Here is a 22,532-nt window from a genome sequence, read left to right as displayed (position 1 = left end):
CTTGGTATGAACTGAGAATAGACAATTACAATGACAATTTTCCACCAAAAGCAAGTTTAGCTCTGAACTGCTGTAATCATTTGGAAGACATATAATTTCTGAGTGTTGGCAAACCCATTTAATGTTTTTGATGCCAAAGAAGGTGGATTCTAGTAAATGAGGGCTGTAAAATCCTGGTGAGAAGATGTGCTGGCCTGACAGAAGGCTGTTTGTTTTTCAGGTTTGTTCTGGAACAGTACAATGCACTCTCCTGGCTAACCTGTGATCCTGCAACCCAGGACAGACGGTCATGTCTCCCAATTCATTTTGTGGTGCTGAATCAGTTGTATAACTTTATCATGAATATGCTGTGATCTTCATCTGAATTTTGCAAGACAAAAATGAGGAAAAGGGATATTTCACTGCAGGACTAAGTTATAATTCTTCTCAGTGCAAGATGTTTGTGATGGGGTATGAATCTTGTTACTTCCAGCAAATATTGTTCTGACTTGTGAGAGGGGCACCCATCTTGCTGTCCTTGAGTCACTGACTATGGGGGACGCTTCAGAATGATGATCAGAAAGTGTATTATAACGTTTTTAGTAGCAAAATTAACCATTTTCCCCAGCCACAGTATTTGTGAAGAGTAATGAGCCATAGTACCCAGTCATGGTTAATGAATTTTAAAAGCATGGAGATGAGAAGAAACACGAGGAACAATTAAGTTTCAACCTATGGCTTCAGAACATCAAGATGTTCTTGTATTGGATTATAGTACTTAGTATTCAAAAATGCCTGCATCTCTTATTTATTGTAAGTTTTTAAATGTATAAATTGTCTTATATTTCTTAACCTCTTTTATAAAAATTTTCCTAGAAGGTTTATACTGCCTTCTTGCTTTAAAGCAATTGGTCTAAAATATATGTAATCGTCTTAATTAAAAGTTGCAGTAGGTTGCTTTTAGAGTATTATTTTTTTGTAAGGGGTGGGTGGGGACAGTAAATTTGTATTGTCTTGATGTACAGTTTAATGGGGATAGAGGGGTTAATGTCCATACCATTGTGTGTGGGGGATTTACAGCTAAGCTGTAGTTGCAGAGTACATGTACAGTAATGAAGTTCACTGTGTTTATATAAATTGAAAAGGTACCGGGTCTTACAGCATTTTATATCACACCTTTCCAGAGTAACAATGGCAATATATAAGTGATATTGTAGGTGGTTTAACTTGTAGTGAGAATAACATGAATAAACTCTTCAATTCAAGTTTGTGTTATGGTTCAGGGCTGTGGCTAGATTCTCAGATCCACTTCCAGGACACGAGTTTTAATATCACAAGAACATCTCTTGTGCATTGTTGCTCCCTGGATATTCTTGGCACTGTGCTCACTGCATTGTTTGCTTCCACTTTTGTGATGAAATGCCAGTCTGAGGCAGAACACACAGAAAACTCTGACCTTATCCAAAGTCTCCTGCCAGGCTGAGATTTAGCCCAGCTCTAGCCATTTTACAAATGCAAAAATAGTCAATCTTGACTTTAAGATTGGTGTGTGTTTAACTAAAATGTGGTGTATATAGATTCTCAGTGAATTCTGGTATTCAGATTTTATTCCACTAGTAAAAAAAAAAAACAGCACGAAACCCTGAACATTTTCCTTTTCCATGTATTTTTGGCACTGTGGTGAAGGTCCCAAGTATCAGTGCATGGCCTTCCCCATATCCCATTTTCAGGCTCTGGCTGGGGCATGTGCCAAGGAGGCTTTGCCCTCCCCAAGGAAGGGACTGACAAACCACAAGGCTTTCCTAAACGTCCCCCTCTATCTACAGTCACCATTTTTTTCTCAGTAGTTTCCTTCCTTTTTTCCTAGCACATGCCAAATGTCCGTGGCTGCTCTAAAATAGCCCCTACGGGTGCTGAAGAGCAGCTGCAGATGCTTTTTGTGGGTTCCTTATCTGACTGCCAGATGAAAAACTGAACTCCTGCAGCGCTCCCAGGAGCCTGTCCCAATAACCCAAGTCCTGGGTCTCAATATTGTCTGTCTCGCTGGTTTAAACCTGTAAAGGAGCAACTTTTAAGATCCATTTGTGCACCTGCTGTTAACCCCTCTACAAGGAAGAATTTGCTTGCATTTACCAAACTTACTGTGCTCATGAAAATCTGGTTTTGTAAATGCAAAAGACCTGCCTGAGGTGATTTTTTTTTTTTCGTATGAACAGTCTCACTGAATCGTGTACATACAATATTAGCAACTTTTTTGGTTTTGTATAAAGAAGTTGTACAATTGGTGATGAGAATTTTCAGTCATTTCTTCAGAACAACATGAGTGCAATCAGAAGTTAGCATATTTTGATAAATAGAGTAAAAAACTGGGTCTGTCCATGACTTTATCTCGGTAATGCACCGCAGATTAAACGGCACATTATTGTCTTACAGAAAGGTTTTCTCATTTGGTTGGCATTTTAGACGTGGAAAAGTGCTCCTAAAACTGGAATTTTCAAAGTGTATGTCCTTTTTCTTTTGAGCTTTGTTGCTAAGTGGTCATTTCTAACCCTGGCTCAGTTAACCGAGCTCCAAGGGCTGGGTTTTGGTGTGGCTTTGTTTTGTGTTCAATCTGAACTTGTATTCCTAAAGGTAAGTGAATCAGCTGCCTGAACGTTGGTGTAACTGTATTCTGTTACCTGGACCAGCCTTCCCTGTGAAACTCCTCCTGTGAAAGCTGCCAGTCTCCCACTCCTCCCCCCATCAAATGCAATTAAAGTAAATTATAATATTATAACCACTGTAAAAGACTAGAAGGGCCATTTCTGGAGTGATAGTCACAGCCGGCAATGTACATATCAAACCTGCCAGCACCACGGAGCCAACTATTATATTGGGCATACTTTTTTTGTTAGCTACTTTAATTTAACTATTTTAAGTGCACATAATAGCTGGTTTATAAATAAAATTGTCAGAATCCAAGAAGTTGAGGTTGTTTAGCAAGTACAAGCTTAAGTAGTTGAAAATTTCAGCTACAGATTTTCAAAATGGCCTTGCAGGAAATGTTATTCCTGTCAGTGCTTTAAGTAGCTGTGGAGGTTTATCTCTTTCAAGGAAAGAAGAAGCTGAGATCCTTCCATTCCAATTAAAAATCCATATTTTAACCCAGATATTACTGCATTTAAGCCTTTTAGTCACATTTGACTCACTACTATTTGGATTTGGTTTCTGAAAACCCTGTTGCTAAGACCAGCAAGGCCACTAGCTGTACTTGTAACAACCCTCACATTTTAAAAGGAGCTGTAACATTTAGATCTTTCTAACATTCTCTGAAATAATTAAAGATAAATGGATTTATATTTAAATCCTCAGCTATGTTCTTACTTAGCTGTCAGTTATGGCGCAGATTATTGTATTTCTATATTTACCTCTGATGGTAATTTTAACTTTGTGTGTTGCTATGAAGACTTGCCGATGTCTTTAATCAAGCACTATTTGTTAATACTGTAATATCAAAATATTATGTTGCATTATTTTAAAGCTTTCAAGAATAAGAGTAAAACATTTTAAAAAAATGCTATTGCACCATATAATTTGCTGCACAACAGTACGGCACCGCATATCAGTCTGTCGGGATAGTAATGCTGCATCAACCTTGTTTTCATCTGGGTTTCATTGGAGAATTCATTCATGGGTGACATTGTACAACGTTACTGTCTTGCAACCTCCAGCTGGGAAGGTGATTTTGTTTGTTTTATTTTTTTTTTTATTTTATTTTTTTTTAAGTAAAGGGCCCAGGACTATGCTTCATACTTAAAGGGGTTTTTTACTATTATTTGTGGGTGTACTTTTTATTTTCAGTGGAGTAAAGCTTAATTTACAGTAAAACTGGATTTGGGACCTACCACAATCCTCAGGGTCACTTTTTCAGGATGTTACTCATCGAGCTTTAGGTTTTTCCGAGTCAACTGGACGTGAGGACCTTGCCGAGCGCTGCCTTGGGCTTGTGATGGACATGGCGCCCCTCAGCACGGCCGGACACAGCGGGAGCCGCTCCCGCGCCCTCAGGGCACGGCTGGACACACCGGGGAGCCGCTCCGCCACCCCGCTGCCATGGCTGGACACACGGGCAATCCCAACACCGCAGCTGGACACACCGGGGAGCTGCTCCGACACCGCGCTGGACAGGTCCGGGAGCTGCTTCAGCGCCGCTCTGGCGTGGCTGGACAGGTCAGGGAGCCGCTGCCGCCGCCCTCAGGCACGGCTGGATGTGCCCGGGAGCCTCGCACAGCCGCCGCCATGTGCCCTCGGCCGAGCCGCCGCCGCATTCATCGTGACAAAACACAGCAACAAAAAGCGATTTAAGGAACAAACACTATTTCTGCCGAATGCCATAAACACTGAGTTGTACAAATTGTGATCGAGGAAATGAAGAAAAAAAAAAAAGTTTATACTTTTTAAAAAAACAAAAAAATTCAAATGGAATAAATTATTCATGAAGCCTTGATTGTGCTGTGGGTTTATTGAGGGGGCGGGCAGGGCGGTGCCCCTCAGCCTTTCCCGCCTCTCCCTTTCCGCCCCTCAGCTCTCCCCGCCCCTCGGCCCTCCCGCCGTGACGTCACTTCCCGCTTCCCCCGGTAGTGGCGGCGGCGGCGGGTGGGCGCGGGGGCCGTGAGGGAGCCGCTGCCGCCGCCATGTCCGAGTGCTCGGCGCTGCAGTTCGTCAGCCCTTACGCCTTCGAGGCGATGCAGAAAGTGGACGTGGTGCGCCTGGCCGCGCTGAGCGACCCCGAGCTGCGGCTGCTGCTGCCCTGCCTCGTGCGCATGGCGCTGTGCGCGCCCGCCGACCAGAGCCAGAGCTGGGCGCAGGACAAGAAGCTGATCCTGCGGCTGCTCTCGGGGGTCGAGGCGGTCAATTCCATCGTGGCGCTGCTCTCCGTGGACTTCCACGCGCTGGAGCAGGACGCCAGCAAGGAGCAGCAGCTCCGGTAAGGCGGAGAACGGGGATCTGTGGCGGAAGCGCTGTGTGTGGCTTTTCCAGCTGTTCCAGCTGTTGCAGCGCCGGACGCACCCGGCCATTCGTGTCCGTCGATGCTCTCTAGGAAAGCCCCGGGGTTTGTTGTGTGTGCTGGGATCTGCGGAGGTGTGGCAGGCACTGGGGGAGCTGCCCGGCAGGAAGGGCTGGGATGGCTCTGTGGGATGAAGGGACAGCTCAGGTGGATGCACTCTCCTGACTCTCTGTGCTGCTAGGGAATACAAGCACTTGAAACTTCGATAATGTACTGAATTAGCTGTCTTGTACTGTAACTACAACAGTCTTTAAAGGTTAGAAGAGATCCCTGCCTTCCTTTAACCAGAAGCATTTCTGTCTTTGCAGAAACGTTTTAACACTTGTTGTTTTGAATTGTGTGCCAGGCACAAGCTGGGAGGTGGCAGTGGGGAAAGCATCTTGGTGTCACAGCTGCAGCACGGGCTGACGCTGGAATTTGAGCACAGTGACTCTCCTCGGCGGCTCCGGCTGGTGCTCAGCGAGTTGCTGGCCATCATGAACAAGGTGAACTTCCCCATAGGTGGATATTTGTGAGATTTAGGTTCCTCTCTGGAATGGCTGACACACTGGTGTGCTTCTGGTGCTGCTGCTGCTTCTCCAGTCCTTACCTGCTTTATCAAGATTCAAAGTCTCTGTCTGATTGAACAGTGGCTTGTGTTTAAACTCTTTATGACTTCCTAACGGAAGTCTTTGCTGATGTTATACAGACTCTATAATATAGAGATTCTGTGCTCACACGTAATGTGATTGGGTGATCTGTCATTGGTGATCTGTCACTTTGGAAATGAAGTGCTGACTTTTCTCCATCCCCTTCTTTGCCCCTACTGCAGTGTGGTATTAACCATCATATTTCTCTTCCCCCACTTCCTTTCTCACCAAACGTTTTGTTTTCCTTGTGCAAACTTAGAATGTCAGTGGGCTGTTTTTCTTTCATCTGAAAAGAAGCAATGATGCCATCTGTGTTGAAGTATTTCCAGTAGTAAATATTTCTTATTCTACAAACTTTTCCTCCTTGTTCTGCATTGATGGCTTTATGGTTTTGGCAGTTTTTAGTCTACTAAAGATGCTGAATTTAAAACAGATTTAGACAAATTGCTCCATAAAACCTGTTCGCTGATGATAAATGTTCTCTTGCAGGTGTCAGAATCAAATGGTGAATTTTTCCTCAAATCTTCTGAGCTCTTTGAGAGTCCTGTTTACCTGGAGGAGGCAGCAGATGTTCTCTGCATTTTGCAAGCAGGTGTGTTTCTGTACTTAGGGTGTTTTCTGACCTCTCACAAATGTAACAAAGCAGTTTGGGAGCTGCTGTGGCAGATGTAAGGTTAATCTAAGCTCTTGGAAACAGGGTTTTTGTTTCCCAGTGAAACATTGTGACTTTCAGCACCCTCTTTCCATGCAGAGCTGCCATCACTGTTGCCAATAGTGGATGTGGCTGAGGCTCTGCTGCACGTTAAGAACGGAGCCTGGTTCCTTTGCCTGCTGGTGGCCAATGTCCCTGACAGCTTCAACGAGGGTGAGTTACAGCTTCTGCTCCAGCTTTTGAAGTGATTTCTACCAGTGTGGTTAATTCTGGGCTAAACCATGAGTTGTACAGGTTTGAATGCTGAGTGCTGCCACCAGGGCATGTTCAGTCCCATTTTTGCAGGCCAGGCTCGCCATATGTGTCACTGTCACAGACATCTTTTATGACAAATCCTTTCCTTAGGGTTTTTTCTCCTGAGAAGCCTCAAGAACAAAATCTAAACAATGGTTGTCTGCTGCTGTGGAATGTAACAGGAGGATCTGTGATTGGTCTCATAGAGTTGTTTCTAATTAATGGCCAGTCACAGTCAGTTGGCTCAGACTCTGAGACACAAGTTTTTGTTACTCATTCTTTCTTATTCTATTCTTAGCTGGCCTTCTGATGAAACCTTTTCTTCTATTCTTTTAGTATAGTTTTAATATGGTAGATATCATAAAATAATAAATCAAGCCTTCTGAAACATGGAGTCAGATCCTCATCTCTTCCCTCATCCTCAGTCCCCTGTGAACACAGTCACACGTCACAGCTTTTCATCTGTAGGTCCCTGTTACAAAGGCTGATTGGGGAGGGGCTGAGAACCTCCTCTATCCCTGCTAACAGGGATTTAGATGCCACTGAGACAGGTGACAATTTGAGTTGGGAAGGGCAGGTTTCCTCAGAGCTGCTGTTGGCTCTTTAGTGTGCAGGGGTTTGATCAAGAACGGCGAGCGGCAGGACGAGGAGAGCGTCGGCGGCCGGCGCAGGACGGAGGCTCTGCGGCACCTGTGCAAGATGAACCCTTCCCAAGCCCTCAGGGTGCGGGGCATGGTGGTGAGTCTCATCAGAATCCCAAAAACCTTCCTGAACCTTCCAACCCAGCAAAGGTGACTGAGCCTGGGTGTTTTATCAGGTGGAGGAGTGTCACCTGCCAGGTCTCGGTGTGGCTCTGACCTTGGATCACACCAAGAACGAATCCTCAGATGATGGAGTGAGTGACCTGGTGTGTTTTGTGAGTGGTTTGCTGCTCGGAACAAACGCAAAGGTTCGGACGTGGTTTGGAACTTTCATCCGAAATGGACAACAGGTAGGAAAATCTTTGAGTATTCTGCTTTTAAGGAAATATTCTTGTAGCTTGATGTAACTCTTTTGGATGTGTGCTGCAGATTTGTCTGAATGCACATAAATGCTGTTGCACGTCTTGGAGGAACCTTTACAAGGCAACCTCCTCTTATGGGGTTCTCTATAAATTATGTCCCTGAAGGCAGCAGCTATTTGGTTGTTCCTCTGAGAGGTTTTTAGGCATGGAAACCAGGGAATTGTATGTTTGTAATATTTGCCTGATAAAAATGTTCATTCTCAGTGTTCACAGTGGGAAATGCTCAGGTGACATAGCTAAAGCTCAGAACTGAAAACTATATTTAAAAAATATAACCCTCTATCTTTGACTATGAAAACTCTTCCATAACACATTGTTTCTTGGGCTGAATTTGACGTTGTCCTCATCTCTTAACCTCTCGCACAGAGAAAAAGAGATAACATCAGCTCTGTGCTGTGGCAGATGAGGAGGCAGCTGCTGCTGGAGCTGATGGGGATCCTGCCCACGGTGCGCAGCACGCACATCGTGGAGGAGGCGGAGGCTGACACGGAGCCCAACGTGTCCGTGTACTCGGGGCTCAAGGAGGAGCACGTGGTGAAGGCCAGCGCCCTGCTGCGCCTCTACTGTGCCCTCATGGGCATTGCTGGCCTCAAGTAAGGAGCCTTGGCATGCTCTGGGGTTTTGTTCATGTCATGGCTGTGTGAGGGCTTTGGGCTTTCTGTCGTAATGCCACTGTGTCCTCAGAACTTGTGGCAGCACTCACCAATTTCTCTGTTGCTGCAAAATCACTTCTGCAGACTTGTTAAGAGAACTCTGAACCCACATGGCTGGAGAAGTGTGTAGAGTTATCAGCTACTTTCTCTTCTAGCAACATACATAATATGGATTATGAACTTCTGTTCCTTTGCTTTCACTTTTTAGAAATGACATTTTTAGGCTTTTTGATGTAGGATCTCTATGCATTGTTAGTTTTAATTTAAGTAGTTTGTACCAATAGATAAGATTATTTCCTGGGGAAGTTTTCTCAATGTTGTCTCATAACAGAGATTTTTATCTCTGTTAAGTTCAGAGCAAATCACCACCTTGACAGATTGAATAACAGGGAAAATTGAATCTTTAACCATTGTGAGAGACTGGAAATCTCTTCCCTGTTCAGTGCCCAGCTTTGTTCTGTTCTGTGTCCTGCCCAGGCCCACGGATGAGGAGGCTGAGCAGCTCCTGCAGCTGATGACGAGCCGCCCTCCCGCCACCCCGGCCGGTGTGCGCTTCGTGTCCCTGTCCTTCTGCATGCTCCTGGCCTTCTCCACGCTGGTCAGGTAAATGAGCCTTGCTTGGTCTTATCCTATGCAAGCTGTTACAGCTCCAGAGCTCAGTCCCCAAGGGGACTGGGTGCCAGAAGCCAGCTCGCTCTCAGACCAAGGCCGCGGGTCAGCCCCTAGCAAGCAGGGAGATATTCAGCTCTTAGTGATCAGGCAGCTCTTGTGATTTCAGCTTTGCTTGCTAGGTAGCTTTTCCCTTGGCCTAAGGCTCCAGCAGACGGTAGAGAGAGGAGAAGCAGAAGACACTGGCTGTTCCACGAGTATGGCTTTGTTGTAGGGGTCCGTGAAGGGTCTCAGCTCTTCTTCTTCCGAGTTAGTAGGGGTACAGTATGCTACTTTTATACTCTTGGCCTGGATCCAATCTTGACTAATGGCAAAGGTGTTAGAGTGACCATAAGTGACCAATAGTAGGGTTTAACACAATATTGCCTTACATGGCTATAGGGATAAGGTACAAGGCGGATGTCCCTGGAGACAGGAAACTTCTTTGCTGCTGTGTCAGCATTCTATTCTCTAAGGGGCCTTGGCTAAACCTGAGGGGTTTCCTACAGTCAGGTACTGTCAGTGCAGCAGCAGCTTTGCAAGATCTCACCATTAAGGCAATGCTTAAAGAGCTGCACTTTTTTTCACCCCTAATGCTTTAGAAAATCTCTGTGTGTTGATTTGTCTCACCCTGTAGTTAGTGAATGGATATTTCACTCTTGTTTTATACCAAGTCTTTTGAGAGGTGAGCATTAGCATGAGCTTAGTGTGAGTGGTTTTTTGAAGGCTGAAGTCGGCCTGGCTTGTTCACTTTTCCAAGGAACAGGTTCATGGCTGAGTTCCTTAGAGAGAAGCAGTGCAGATATCCCAGGGTGTAGCTTTCTGTTGGGTGCATTCCAGAAAGGAAGTTGCCTGACAGTTGGACTGACCTTTGTGCCAATATCACTTCTTATCAGCACTTGGATGCTGAAGTGAAAGTGACAAAAAGTCTCCTGGTGTAAGGTTCCTCAAACTGTACAAACAGTACAGTTCCTGTACTTGCAGGTACTACCACTACCTGCAAGTGATAGTAAAACTGGCACTGCTTTTCTGGGAAAAGGATCTATTATGGATTTTCTTTGTGCAGCACCCCAGAACAGGAGCAGCTCATGGTGATGTGGCTCAGCTGGATGATAAAGGAAGAAGCCTACTTTGAAAGGTGAGAGCAGGCTGGATTTCATGTAGTGATTCCAGTAATCTCACATTTATTTATGTCCTGTTTATTTACATCCTGTATTTCTTCCTCTTTGTTCTCATCAGCATTTCTGGTGTGTCTGCTTCCTTTGGAGAGATGCTGCTCTTGGTAGCCATGTACTTCCACAGCAACCAGCTCAGTGCCATCATTGATTTGGTCTGCTCCACCTTGGGAATGAAGGTAAAGCCTAAACTATTTCTAGTCTGTCCATTTGCCTGTTAAAATCAGATTTTTTTACTGGGTTTTGGTAGTTTGGTATTTACTTTACTTTTGATATAAAGAGCTTTGGTTTTACTCATATACCTAAAGTAAATATAACCTGAAAAATGAATAATAATTAACCTGGAAGAACATTCAGATGTGCATAGCTCGATACAGAGGAATGTGGTGATAAAAGAATCTTCAAAAAATGATGCCCGGTTAAAATCATTATTTCTGAGAAATGATCTTTTTAGAAGACTAACTGAAGTGTTTTCCAAATTGAGCTGCAAAGTTTTTATTTTAAATAGTTAAAAGAAATATCTGTACATGTAAAAATTAATTTCAGTAAATTGCCAAAGGAGATTTGCCAACAATCAACTCTTGTGAAAGAATGTCTCACCAGATGTAAAAGCTGGAGAGGGAGATTTTGAGACAAGGAAGACATTGGGTGATTAACTTGTGACATTGGAAAATATTTCTGTTTGACATTTGATACAGATATTAATTGCCTGGGATACCAGCAAAACTGACAAGTTTTAAAAGGCTAAAAGTTAACAGTAGTTATAAGAAAGATAGAACTTGTGATTCTAAGTACTTCCTCTGAATTTCAGATTGTTATTAAGCCCAGCTCACTGAGCAGAATGAAGACAATCTTCACACAGGAGATTTTCACTGAGCAGGTATTTTCAACCGAGGGATTTTTTCCTCCTTTCCCTTTGGGATATTCCCCAAAACCAGATGCCAGTCAGGGCTGTGTGACTCTGTCCCCTTGTGCTCAGTGGTTTTTGTGCTGTCTCTCCCTGCAGGTGGTGACAGCCCACGCTGTCCGGGTGCCTGTCACAGGCAGCCTCAGTGCCAACATCACTGGCTTTTTGCCCATCCACTGCATTTACCAGCTCCTAAAGAGCCGTTCCTTCACCAAGCACAAAGTGTCCATTAAGGTACCACCTCTGTCTGGTTTCTGTTCATAATTCTGAATGCTGATGAGCTTTTGCAGGCTGGTTGACTTAGAGGAGCAGAATTCTTGATGAATCTTGTACCTTCCTACCGTGTCATTTAAGAATGAACTGTGTTTTAAGTTGGGTGCCCATTTTTAGCTCTGCAATCCAGAGACCACTGCTTAATGAAATTAAAACCAATAATTCTCTCTCCTCCATCTGTGTTTAATCATAGTCAGAATGATTTTCCAGCCAGGACAAGTTCTATTTGTGAGTCAGGGTCCAGGACACAGAGTTTTTGCTGATGAGGTTTTGCAGGCTAGTTGACTTAGAGGAGCAGAATTCTTGATGAATCTTGTACCTTCCTACCATGTCATTTAAGAATGAACTGTGTTTTAAGTTGGGTGCCCATTTTTAACTCTGCAATCCAGAGACCACTGCTTAATGAAATTAAAAACAATAATTCTCTCTCCCCATCTGTGTTTAATTGTTGGAGATTTTTTCAGAGATGGCTTAGAAAGCAGCTGTGAAGAGCAGATTCTCACAGCCTGCTTCTGTGAACAGCAGAGGTTCTCAGGTTATTTTTAACTACAGGTAAAAGTGACAAACATGAAGGCCTTGAGAGCCTTGCACATCAGAGTTCTCAGGCAGCTTTCTCATAACAAGTGGATGTTCTATCTTTGGCTGTTTTGGGAAAGCAAGAATAATTTTGAGAACCCAAATCTTGGTATTGGGAACATAAGGAGGGGTTGGTATGTTATCTCTGACCTATTGTGAGCTCAGATTTTGCAATATGCATGAAGTGAATTAACACTGTTATAAAAGGTGACTGATTGATGAATAAAGTGGAGTCGATGCTGACCAACGCAGGGTGGGTCGTCTCCCCTCCAACTTCAATATATGGCCAACTTCAATATTTAATCATAGTCAGAATGATTTTCCAGCCAGGACAAGTTCTATTTGTGAGTCAGGGTCCAGGACACAGAGTTGATGACCAGTTCAGAGCTGGTTTTACACTTTCCAAAGTCAAAGGCTCTGCTCAGTCATGGGCTGTTCCCTTGCAGGACTGGATCTACCGGCAGCTCTGTGAAACCACCACCCCCCTGCACCCTCAGCTGCTGCCCCTCATTGATGTCTACATCAACTCCATCCTCACCCCTGCCTCTAAATCCAACCCAGAGGCCACCAACCAGCCTGTCACAGAGCAGGAGATCCTCAATGTTTTCCAGGGACTCTCTGGGGTAATGTCTTGTTTGGATCTTTCTCATACTTTATGGGGACGTGGTCTGTGTTAAGTTGCTTCACTTTTTACTTTCACTGCCTGTAAACTCCCTCCTGCTACTGTGACAATCATATATTTTAAGTGATTCTTGTTACTCAGATATTCACCATATTTGTGGGTAAATCCAAATTTTTCTTGCCAAGAATCAGGAGTGCAGCCTGACCTTTGTGTGTGGTTTATGTGCAGGGAGAAAATGCTCGTTCCACGCAGCGCTTCAGCATCACCACGCAGCTGCTCGTGCTCTACTACGTCCTGTCCTATGAGGAGGCACTGCTGGCCAACACAAAGATCCTGGGTAAATGTGGGAGCATCAGGGGGAAACAGATTAACTGAAAATTAGGTGCAAAGAGGGGAGAAATTCATGCTGCTGTCAGATTCGAGCATAGAAAGTTGATGTGTTTGCAGTAAATAAAACATTGCTGTAGAGATTCAGGACATAAAGTTCCTGCTAGAACTCTTTAGTGGAATAATTTGTTTTACACATTAAAAGAGGTCCAAGCTGAGTTACTGGAAATGTTTATGAGCATCTAAGGGATGCAATAACAATTAAGAAAGACTTCATAATTATTTGAGATCTTCATTTATTCACGTGTCATCAAACATGCAATTTCTTTGAGTTGGCAATTTTATAGTTGGTAATACTTAAAGACCCCATTTTTGCCTTTGAAGTGAAGGCTTTAAACCAGTTATAAAAGACCTTTTTGGGTTTTATTGATGAAATTAAACTTCAATGAAAATTCAGTGTTTATACCTGGTGTGTGTTTTTACATCCCTTTATAAGGTGCAAAACTTCCAGCATTCTTCAGTCTTTTTTCTTCATGTCTGAAATACCATGAAATCAATTGCAGTTCTTTGATATTTTCTCAATTTTACCTGGATAATACAGAGACAAGTTTTCATTATTAATCCAGTTGGGGATAGAATTGTTTTTAGCTGTAACTGCTCCATGTGGTTTCTTGTCCTGTTCCTTTGTAGCTGCAATGCAGAGGAAACCCAAGTCCTACTCCTCAGCACTGATGGATCAGATTCCAATCAAGTTCCTCATCCGGCAGGCACAGGGGCTGCAGCAGGAGCTGGGAGGTAAAAACGTGTCTGAAGGTCTGAGGTGCATGGAAAGGAAGGCTGAGTGCTCTCAGCTCAGTAGCTGTTGCTTTTTTCATAGCTTGCTTTCCTTTTTCTTGCTTTTAAAATCTGTCAGGAGTAGCTACAGAGATTGCAGAGGAGAGTCACAGTGACAGTGTGAGGAAAGCAGTTCTTTTAGAGAAGGTCTTACCTCCCTAGGGCAGGTTTTAGGGTAGGAATTACCTGAGAATATTGAATATTCCAGGCTTAATTTAGGTGTTACTTTACAAAGGGTAACTTTTCCTCTCTGTTGGACTATCAGGCTGTGAGCGTGCACCTCACTGAGCTGCAGCCCAGCCGTTCAGTTGAGGGCTTGAAATGAAGGGCACAGATGTGTTGAGGGAGAGATGCAGCTGCTCAGTTCTGAGCTGTGAATGTCCCTGGTGTCCCCAAGGGTTGCACTCTGCCCTGCTGAGGCTCCTGGCCACCAACTACCCCCACCTGTGCATCGTGGATGACTGGATCTGCGAGGAGCACATCACCGGCACCGACGCCCTGCTCAGGAGGATGCTCCTCACCAACACGGCCAAGAACCACTCTCCCAAGCAGCTCCAGGAAGGTGAGGAGCTTCATTCCAAGTAAATTCCTTCCAAATGTGTTGTAATCTTCGCTGCAGCGTTGTTCCCCAGTTGTTGTAATCTTTGCTGCAGCGTTGTTCTTCCCTCTCTGCTGGGGCTCTTCTCCTTTCTCTGCAGCACAGTCCTTTCTATCTTCTCAGGGGCTCCTCTTGGGCTCTTGACCCACCCCTATTTATCTCAGTTACTTTCACGAGCCACAGCTGCTGCCCAACTAAGGACCCTGCAGCTGCAGCTCGTTTGGAGTAACTTGGAACCACACTGGTGTTACAATACAACATATATTCAGGCCCCCACACAAATGGATTGGAGTATAGTTGATTTGGGAGTGTGTGATTAAACTGTGTTTGTATAACCAAAATGTTTCAAATGGCAGAAGTCCAGTTTTACCCAAATCCTGTTATTTCTGTTTTCCAGCCTTTTCCATGCTGCCTGGGAATCACACCCAGCTGATGCAGATCCTGGAACATCTGACCCTTCTCTCAGCTGGAGAATTGATCCCCTATGCAGAGGTGTTGACCTCAAACATGAATCTTCTGCTGGAAGCTGGAGTCCCTCGGGGGATTCTGCAGGCTGTCAACAAACTCTGGATGGTTCTCAACACTGTCATGCCCAGGAGGTATCAAGGCTCAAAATATTGTTTGGTTTCTGGGTGCACAGAGGTGGGAGGCCACTTTTTCTTTTAAAAATAACAACACAATGCCTTTAGCTGGGAGGTTGGAGGCTGTGATTGAATAGAATGTGTTGGAGCTGCATTTTTTTAGTTTGTTGATATTTTGAACCTTTGCATTTAAAAGGAAGGATTTGTTCTCAGGGGAAAGGAAGTCTTCAGTTTAAAATACAGGAGTATGGTTTTATAGTGTCCATTGTTTGTACTGAAATCCTGATGGAACAGGAACTCACTTGGGTTAGAAAATGCATTTTTTAAGGAAGTGGATACTCTGCTGCAATGAAAAGTGCTGCAAGTCCAGGGAGAATAAGTTAACTGTACCTTGGTTAAATTCAAGGGCTGTAAACAGAGTTTTTGCTACTTGAAGGCCTAGAAAAGGATGGCTGAGTGACCAAGTGCTTAGGGAATCCCTTTTCTCATGCACATTTTCTATTTAAAAGAAAAAAAATCATAAAAATATTCTCATTTTAGGTTGTGGGTGATGACTGTCAATGCCCTGCAGCCTTCAGCAAAACTGGTGAGGCAGCAGAAGTACACCCAGAATGATCTGATGATTGACCCCCTGATTGTGCTCAGGTGTGACCAGAGAGTGCACAGGTGAGTCTGTGCTGCTGCACAGGGAATGCTTCACTCAAAGGTGTCCAACAGGAAACTTCTGAGAGCTTTCAGCACTTCAGAACATCTTTACAAACTAATCACAAACTGACCACAAACTGATTGTCCGGTTTTGGGCTGTTTGAAGGGCCTGGAAAGGCCCGGGGTGGCCTTGGGGCAGCCGCGTATCGAAGGACGAGAAGAGGCTTCAGTTCTTCTTTCGGTCTCGGTGTTTATTAATTGTTTATCTAAAAGATTTTCTCTCGGCCCGACAGAGCTCTGCTCAGCAGCCAGCCATGAGCACACTGTGCTGCCCTCCGGACAGTCACCTATCTTTATACCCATAGTTACGTGTACAATATTTATCATTTTTCCCCAATCCCTTTCACCCTTATTGCCCGGTGCACTTTTAGTAGTGACCAATCCCAAAGTGCCACCATCACCACAGAAGATGGAGGAGAAGAAGAAGAAGAAGAAGGACAGGACACGCCCCAATTCCTCCATCTTACTTCTCTAACCCCCCCTGTACAGAAATCCTAAACCCTGTGTTTCACTCTCTAATTAACCAATCCCTTCACCATTCACCCCGGTGAAACCCTCCTGTCCTCATACAGGTGTCGTCTCCGGTGTAGGATCAAAGTCCAGCCACCAGACACTTCTGGAACATTCCAGGACTCCCGAGCCCCCCAAGGGTGCTCTCGGTGGCACCTCAGTCCTGAGCTGCTGAGATCCCACAGGGCTGGGCCTGCTGTTCCAGCATTTCATCCTGTCCAGCTGTGTTTTCAAAACTTTGGGATTTGCACATGCCTCATCCATTTTGGATTTGGGTGTGGGAATTGGTGGTGAGGAGGCTTTGCAGAGTGTTGGGAATGGCTGCTGGTACATGGTGGTGGGTGAGGTTTGGCTGTAACACCCTCCCAGCCCCTGTGCCTGTGGTTATTCCATATTTTGGGCAGCAGTTTGTGCCTGTGGGTGCTGCTGTGGATGTGACAGAGACAGATTTGCTTCATTTCCCAAGGGAATCTTTGCAGTACTTGGGAATTGTTCCCCCAGCTGTCAGTGATGCCAGAGGAGGAGCTGAGGTGCCACAGCCTTTGGGATACTTTTAATTTGTTCATGGTACTGAAAAATCTTTGTTTTGCTGTGTTCCCCTGTCAGGAGCCCTCCTCTGATGGATATCATTTTGCACATGTTGAATGGATATCTTCTTGCTTCCAAAGCTTACCTTAACGCTCACCTGAAGGAAACAGCAGAGCAGGACATGAGGCCATCCCAAAACAATCCAATGGGTCCAGAGGCCCCAGAAGTTACAAGGGAAGAGTTAAAAAATGCTTTGCTTGCTGCTCAGGTAAGAGGGAAGAAATGGATAATTCCATGATGTGAGGAAAAAGTGATGAGAGGGAAATGCAGAAACAGGAAATTAAAAAATGAGGCCTTATAATTTTTTTTTTCCCAACTTCTGTTACCATGGAAAAGAAGACAGCCTTTGTATTCAGATGGTTTAATATTTTCTTTTTTCTGGTCTGAAGCATTGTGCTGATTTACTGCTTTGATAGTGGTTGTTTGTCAGGACAGATGAGTTCTGCTCACCAGCCCTTTTGCCTCGGTGCTTGTGTGATCCAGAGGCTGTTTGTGGTTGGATTTGGAGCAGTGAAACAGCAATAAATGGGAATTCTTGAGTAATCCTGTTCCACAGACATCCCTTCATCCCTGGAAGAATGTCACATAGGGAGTTCCCATTATAATACTATTTTTGAGTTAACAGGAAGTTTTATATTTAAATTATCAGGGTGATGAATACTGTGAATTCCATGGCTCTGTGCTTTTTTTTGTCTGCTCTGGATGCTTTAAGGGACCACTGGATATTTATTTTGAAGGAACATGAGATTCCACTGAATTTACTCTTTTCGTCTGTGATTATGATATTTTGCTAGATTTTGCCTTTGTTTTTTCTTTGCATCTTGATTGAGATAAAATGTTGAAGTTTTTAAAATGTTCTCCAGGATTTGTGATTCTTTAGCTGAGTCATTTTCATTCTGTACTTAAAAAAATCCATAAGTAGAAATCCCAAGTACATGACAATCTTCCATGTCTTAAATTATCTTTGTTTTGTGTTGGATTTGTTTTTATTTCACTTTTTTAAGCATCCTCTGTGGCTTTTCTCCCCAGGACAGTGCTGCTGTGCAGATCCTGCTGGAGATCTGCTTGCCTACAGAGGAGGAGAAGGGGCAGAGCAGCAGAGCCCAGGGTTTGCTGAGGGCTGTGCAGAGCCCCCCGAGCCCTCAGGGGGCTGAGGAGGAGGAGGAGGAGGAGGAGGAAGAGGAGGAGCAGAGCTTGCTGTGCAACCTGCGGGAGGTGCAGTGCCTGATCTGCTGCCTGCTGCACCAGATGTACATTGCTGACCCCAACATTGTCAAGCTGGTGCATTTCCAGGTGGGCCTGCCCTGCCCAGGCTGGGGGAGCTCAGGGGCAGCTGGAGGTTCCTCAGAAATGAAAATAATCCACTTTTGTCCTTCTGTCTGCCCCCATTTGCAGAGCTCACCCTTCCTCCCTGTCCCAGTGCCTGGTTTAGTGAGATCTCTCTCGTCTCTTGGTTTAGTGAGAAGGCAGCACCCAAACTCTGCTTCTTCCCCCCCTTTGTGCCTCTGCCCCTTTCACTTTGTCCATCTAGGCCACGGAAATCTGCCCTAATCACCTTGTAATTACTCATTCCACATCTTCTGTGGGTTACTTTTTTCTGGCCTTGTTTTTAAATTAATATTCCCATTATTCAAAACTAATTTGGCTTCAAATGTAAACATCTCCTTATCTTTCCTTTTTGTTTGGGCACAGTTTATCTCTGTACAGTGGAAGGAGAAAGGTTGGCCCTGCAAAAGCAGCTGAGCCCCTTCAAAAAAAAAAAAAGAGGGGGAAGATCAGTAATTTCTAAAATACAAATGTGTTTTTAATGCATATTAGATTGCTCCTTGCCAGATGGCAGACTCTTTACAAGGAGTTAATTTGCCTTGACCTGGAACTGATTAAGTGATAAGAAAGTCATTATGGGGCAATTGTGAAATGAGCAGGTTGGGGCTGATGGTGAAATTTGGAGCACAGGAAAGACACAGAAGGAAAAGGTCACTGGAGCCTGCTTTCCTTTGGGGAGTGGGGGGAGAGCTTCCATGCCAATAAATCATCGAATATTGATGATAAAGAATTGATCCAGAGCCTGGGTTTGTCCCCAGTCTGCCTCTTGTTCCTTGGCATTCCAGGCCTGCTGCAAACTCTGGACAAAAGGGAATTATAAATATATTAACTTTGAAACAAAGCATTAACTCAGGTGGGATTTAAAATGTGACTTGAAGCAGAATTTTCAAACACACCTGTGGCACACTGCCACACCTCTTCTCTTCCTCCCACAGGGTTATCCATGTGAGCTCCTGGCACTGACAGTGGCTGGGATCCCATCCATGCACATCTGCCTGGATTTCATTCCCGAGCTCATTGCCCAGCCTGAGCTGGAAAAGCAGGTACTGGGAATGGGGGAGAGTCAAACAGTCACTGCAAACATCCTGTTCTGACTTGCCTGGGATACTCAGGGAACATTTGCAGCACTTTCACATTAAATTAAATCCTGGCGTTGAAGGCAACTGGAATTTGTTAAAAATTCCCTATTTCTGTATCAAACCAACTTTGTAGTTTATCTTATTTAATCCTTTCTGGTATTAACTTACTGCTGAGGTTAAAACAAGAGTGTGTCAGACCTAAATATCTTCTGCAAGGGTTGTGGTGCACATTGTGTGTTGCTTTATTGCTCATTATTAATGTTGGAGCAATGGTTCTAGGGGAGATTTTGAAGCACTGATTAATGTTAAATATGTGTGGGTTATTTTTCTTCATACCAACAGAATTATTATTTTTATTATTATATTATATATTTATATAATATATATAATATATATTATATAGAATTATTATTCTGCTGGTATGAAGAAAAATAACCCACCTGTATTTAACATTAATAACAATTAATAATGATAATAACTATTGTTAAGGCTTCTTTGGCTTCCATTTCCTTCATGGTAAAGCAGGGAATATTTACATGCTGTTAAATGTGGTGAGGAGCTTTGGTTAGAAGTTGTGTAAGTTCATTGTTTTTGTCTCCTTTGGCAGATCTTTGCCATCCAGCTGCTCTCCTACCTGTGCATCCAGTATGCCCTGCCCAAATCCCTCAGCGTGGCTCGCTTGGCCATCAACGTGATGGGGACCCTGCTCACAGGTACCACCCCAAAATCCACCTCTGGGGGGCCAGCAGGGTTTCTCTGGGCTGAATGCAGTTTTCTCTGTCTAACTGCTGTTATAAAAGTGACAGTTCTTGATTGGATTTTGTAATAATTTATTTTTACTCCTGCATTTCCTCCTCCTCCTCCCTGGCAGTCCTGACCCAGTCCAAGCGTTACACGTTCTTCATGCCCACCCTGCCCTGCCTGGTGTCCTTCTGCCAGGCCTTTCCTCCCCTCTATGAGGACATCATGTCCCTGCTGATCCAGATTGGACAAGTTTGTGCCTCTGATGTTGCCACTCAGACCCGAGACTTCGACCCCATCATCACCCGTAAGTCACGGGCTCAGCACCCCAAAGGGGCCGGGCACAGGGAGATGAGACAGAAATGTGCTGCTGTGATAATTTACTTAATTACTGACTTAATTTACCTAATTATTTACTGAAATGTTGTGGTGGTGTGATAATTTACTTGTGGGGAGTTCTGGAAGGAATTTGAGATGGGACTTTTGAATTGGTTTTGATGGTGTGGTTTATTTTGTTAATCTTTTATATAGGTAGGAAGGGATTGGTTTCCGTGGTAATAGTGTGGTTTAGAAGGTCACAAGACCTTTAATCACAAGACTTTTTAAGGAGTTATTGATGAATAAAATATTGTTAATAAGGATATTTATGTTTTTGACTCAGTCTTTAAATATTTAGTCTTACAGACTCAGTGTAAGGTTTTTAGCTAATTATGATATATAAACTTAATAGTTTATGCATTAAAATGGATATGTATCATATGCATTTTAAACTTGTTTATTTTTGTAACTACTTTTATTTTTTCTATATTTTAAACTTTAAAACTAAACTTTTTTTTACTTAGTTTAACATGGTTTTGCTGTAAACTATAAATTTACATTCTTGCTTCCAGTATTTAAGCTTGGAAGATTTTTCTAAAGTTTCAGATCAAATCTTGGGTTTAATTCTAAACTGTAGCTTACAAGCCTGAAGTTCTGAGAGTTCTCTGTATTTCACATTTCATGGTGTCTCTGGTAATAACCAGAGCATGGGATGGTGCTGGCTCAGCTTTGCAATCTCCCATTTGTGTTATAGCTGGAAAGAACAGTTCTCAATATTTATTTTGCTTTTCCTGCTGCATTTTCCAGGTCTCCAGCAGCTGAAGGAGAAGCCACACGATTTCTCAGGGTTCTGTAAAGATTCCTCCAGCAAAAGCTGCTCCAGGGACTCTGCCAGCCTGGACCCTGATGTTCAGCTGTGCCAGTGTGTGGAGAGCACCATCATCGAAATCATCAACATGAGTGTCAGTGGCATTTAGGGAAAAAAACCCAGGCAAGTTGTCCTGTAGCTTTTCCCACTCTTTCTGGTGCCTAAATTTGGAAAAAGCTGTGAAAGTGGACTGAGGAGCTGGAGCAAAGTCCACGATTTTCATTCCTTGATTGAGTCACGGCTGAGGAGAAAATCCCTTCAACAGGATTTGGTGAGAACTTCTGAGGCTGAAGGGATCAGGGAATAATTTCCAGGGAAACAGTGATTTTCAGGCTTGCTCAGCTCCTGAAGTGGCACAGCAACACACCTGGAAGGGTTTTAGAACGCTGAAATATTTCTTTTGTTGGGCAAACAGCAAAATGATGGCTGAGAAAAATTGGAATTTGCTCGAGGTAAATGAGCTGCTGCTGCTGCTGCTGGGCCTTGCAGAGCAAGCTGGAATAAAATGCTCCAAGGAATACTTGAAAAAGTGGTGTCAAAAACCTGCACCTTCACACTGAGTTCTCAGAAAATCAGAAAATTTATTTCTGTGTCAAACCATTGCTCAGAGCTTCAGTTCATGAAATCAGGAGCTGAAAGATCAACCAGGCTTCACTGAGAGTTTGAAACTGGTCTAAAAGTTCATTTAAAAGAAAAAAAGTACTGATAGTAAAGATGAGCCATAGAAATGGGATTTTAAAGAATACAGCTCAGATGGTTTTGTGGTTTTTAACTTAAAAAAAAAGAGATGAAAAAGCCTTGAGGGAATGAGTGCAGAGCTGTCATCAGGAGAAGATTGGAAAGAGAAATGGGTGCTGAGGGGCAGGGAGAGCAGGGACAGGATTCAGCTGTGCCAAAGCAATTCCAAGGCCAAATCCTTTCTGCTCCTCCATGGGGTTTGTTGTTCTTTTGTGTGCAAGGCTGGAATTCCCTCATGGAAATGTGGGAAAGCCCCGTGGGTTTGTGTTCCAGGATTCCTGCTGTGACACCCCCGTCACCATCTGCCTACCGAGTGTATTTTTGTCATCTTTATGTAAATTATGTAAATAATTGAAATGTATGTATTTTTTTTTCTCCTCGGTTCCAAGTGTAATTTTATATCCTGTAGTGGTATTTAAATAAAAAAATCCCAAAAAACAACAACAGCAGTATGGCTGAAGTTCCAAGGGGTTTTCTGTTTTGCTTTTGAGTTTCCAGGTTAATCCCAAATTTCACCTGAGGGAAACACCCGACAAGAACTGGAGCTGTGTGTGGCAGTAATGAAAAAAACACTGATTTTCCAAAATCTACTGATTTTTCCATGGTGCTTTCTGTGCACTCTGCTTAAAAGTGTAAATAGAATAGAATGTAGAACAATAATTGCAATAAATATAACATTAACAACAACAATAATAGTAATAATAATTAAGAATGTGATATGATAAATAATTATGATACCCAATAATAATATGCAATGCTTACAAATATAAAACATAATAAATCTAAAACTAATAATAAAGA

The 22,532-nt window shown here is 43.6% G+C and overlaps 2 protein-coding genes across 3 annotated transcripts in view; both read left to right on the top strand.

Annotated features, from left to right (window-relative positions):
• Nucleotides 1–3,006, top strand: part of MED13 (mediator complex subunit 13) — a 62,572-nt gene extending 59,566 nt beyond the window's left edge. The window contains exon 30 of the mRNA XM_005495565.4: nucleotides 221–3,006. Within this exon, the coding sequence (XP_005495622.3) occupies nucleotides 221–353 (133 nt within the window). The 3' untranslated portion in view covers nucleotides 354–3,006. The remainder of the gene's footprint in view (nucleotides 1–220) is intronic.
• Nucleotides 3,007–4,560: 1,554 nt separating this feature from the next.
• INTS2 (integrator complex subunit 2) lies at nucleotides 4,561–22,175 on the top strand. 2 transcript variants are annotated; one of them, XM_074556919.1, is made up of 24 exons: nucleotides 4,561–4,945; nucleotides 5,373–5,511; nucleotides 6,145–6,247; nucleotides 6,407–6,520; nucleotides 7,209–7,339; nucleotides 7,419–7,592; nucleotides 8,067–8,257; nucleotides 8,795–8,920; nucleotides 10,032–10,103; nucleotides 10,205–10,319; nucleotides 10,952–11,020; nucleotides 11,147–11,281; nucleotides 12,343–12,519; nucleotides 12,747–12,855; nucleotides 13,536–13,640; nucleotides 14,077–14,241; nucleotides 14,675–14,876; nucleotides 15,399–15,524; nucleotides 16,680–16,869; nucleotides 17,691–17,954; nucleotides 18,923–19,030; nucleotides 19,674–19,779; nucleotides 19,938–20,114; nucleotides 20,933–22,175. In XM_074556919.1, exons 1-24 carry the CDS (start codon nucleotides 4,653–4,655, stop codon nucleotides 21,100–21,102), a joined length of 3,561 nt encoding a protein of 1,186 aa, XP_074413020.1. In that variant the 5' UTR covers nucleotides 4,561–4,652; the 3' UTR covers nucleotides 21,103–22,175. The 2 variants fall into 2 exon arrangements, with proteins under 2 accessions (XP_074413020.1, XP_005495623.3); XM_005495566.4 differs by having other exon boundaries at nucleotides 4,562–4,945; nucleotides 8,031–8,257.
• The last annotated feature ends 357 nt before the right edge of the window (nucleotides 22,176–22,532 follow it).

Source organism: Zonotrichia albicollis, chromosome 22, assembly GCF_047830755.1.
Source record: "Zonotrichia albicollis isolate bZonAlb1 chromosome 22, bZonAlb1.hap1, whole genome shotgun sequence".
Taxonomy (NCBI): Eukaryota; Metazoa; Chordata; class Aves; order Passeriformes; family Passerellidae; genus Zonotrichia; species Zonotrichia albicollis.
Note: the sequence above shows the minus strand (reverse complement) of the source record. Positions and strands in the feature narration are given on the sequence as shown.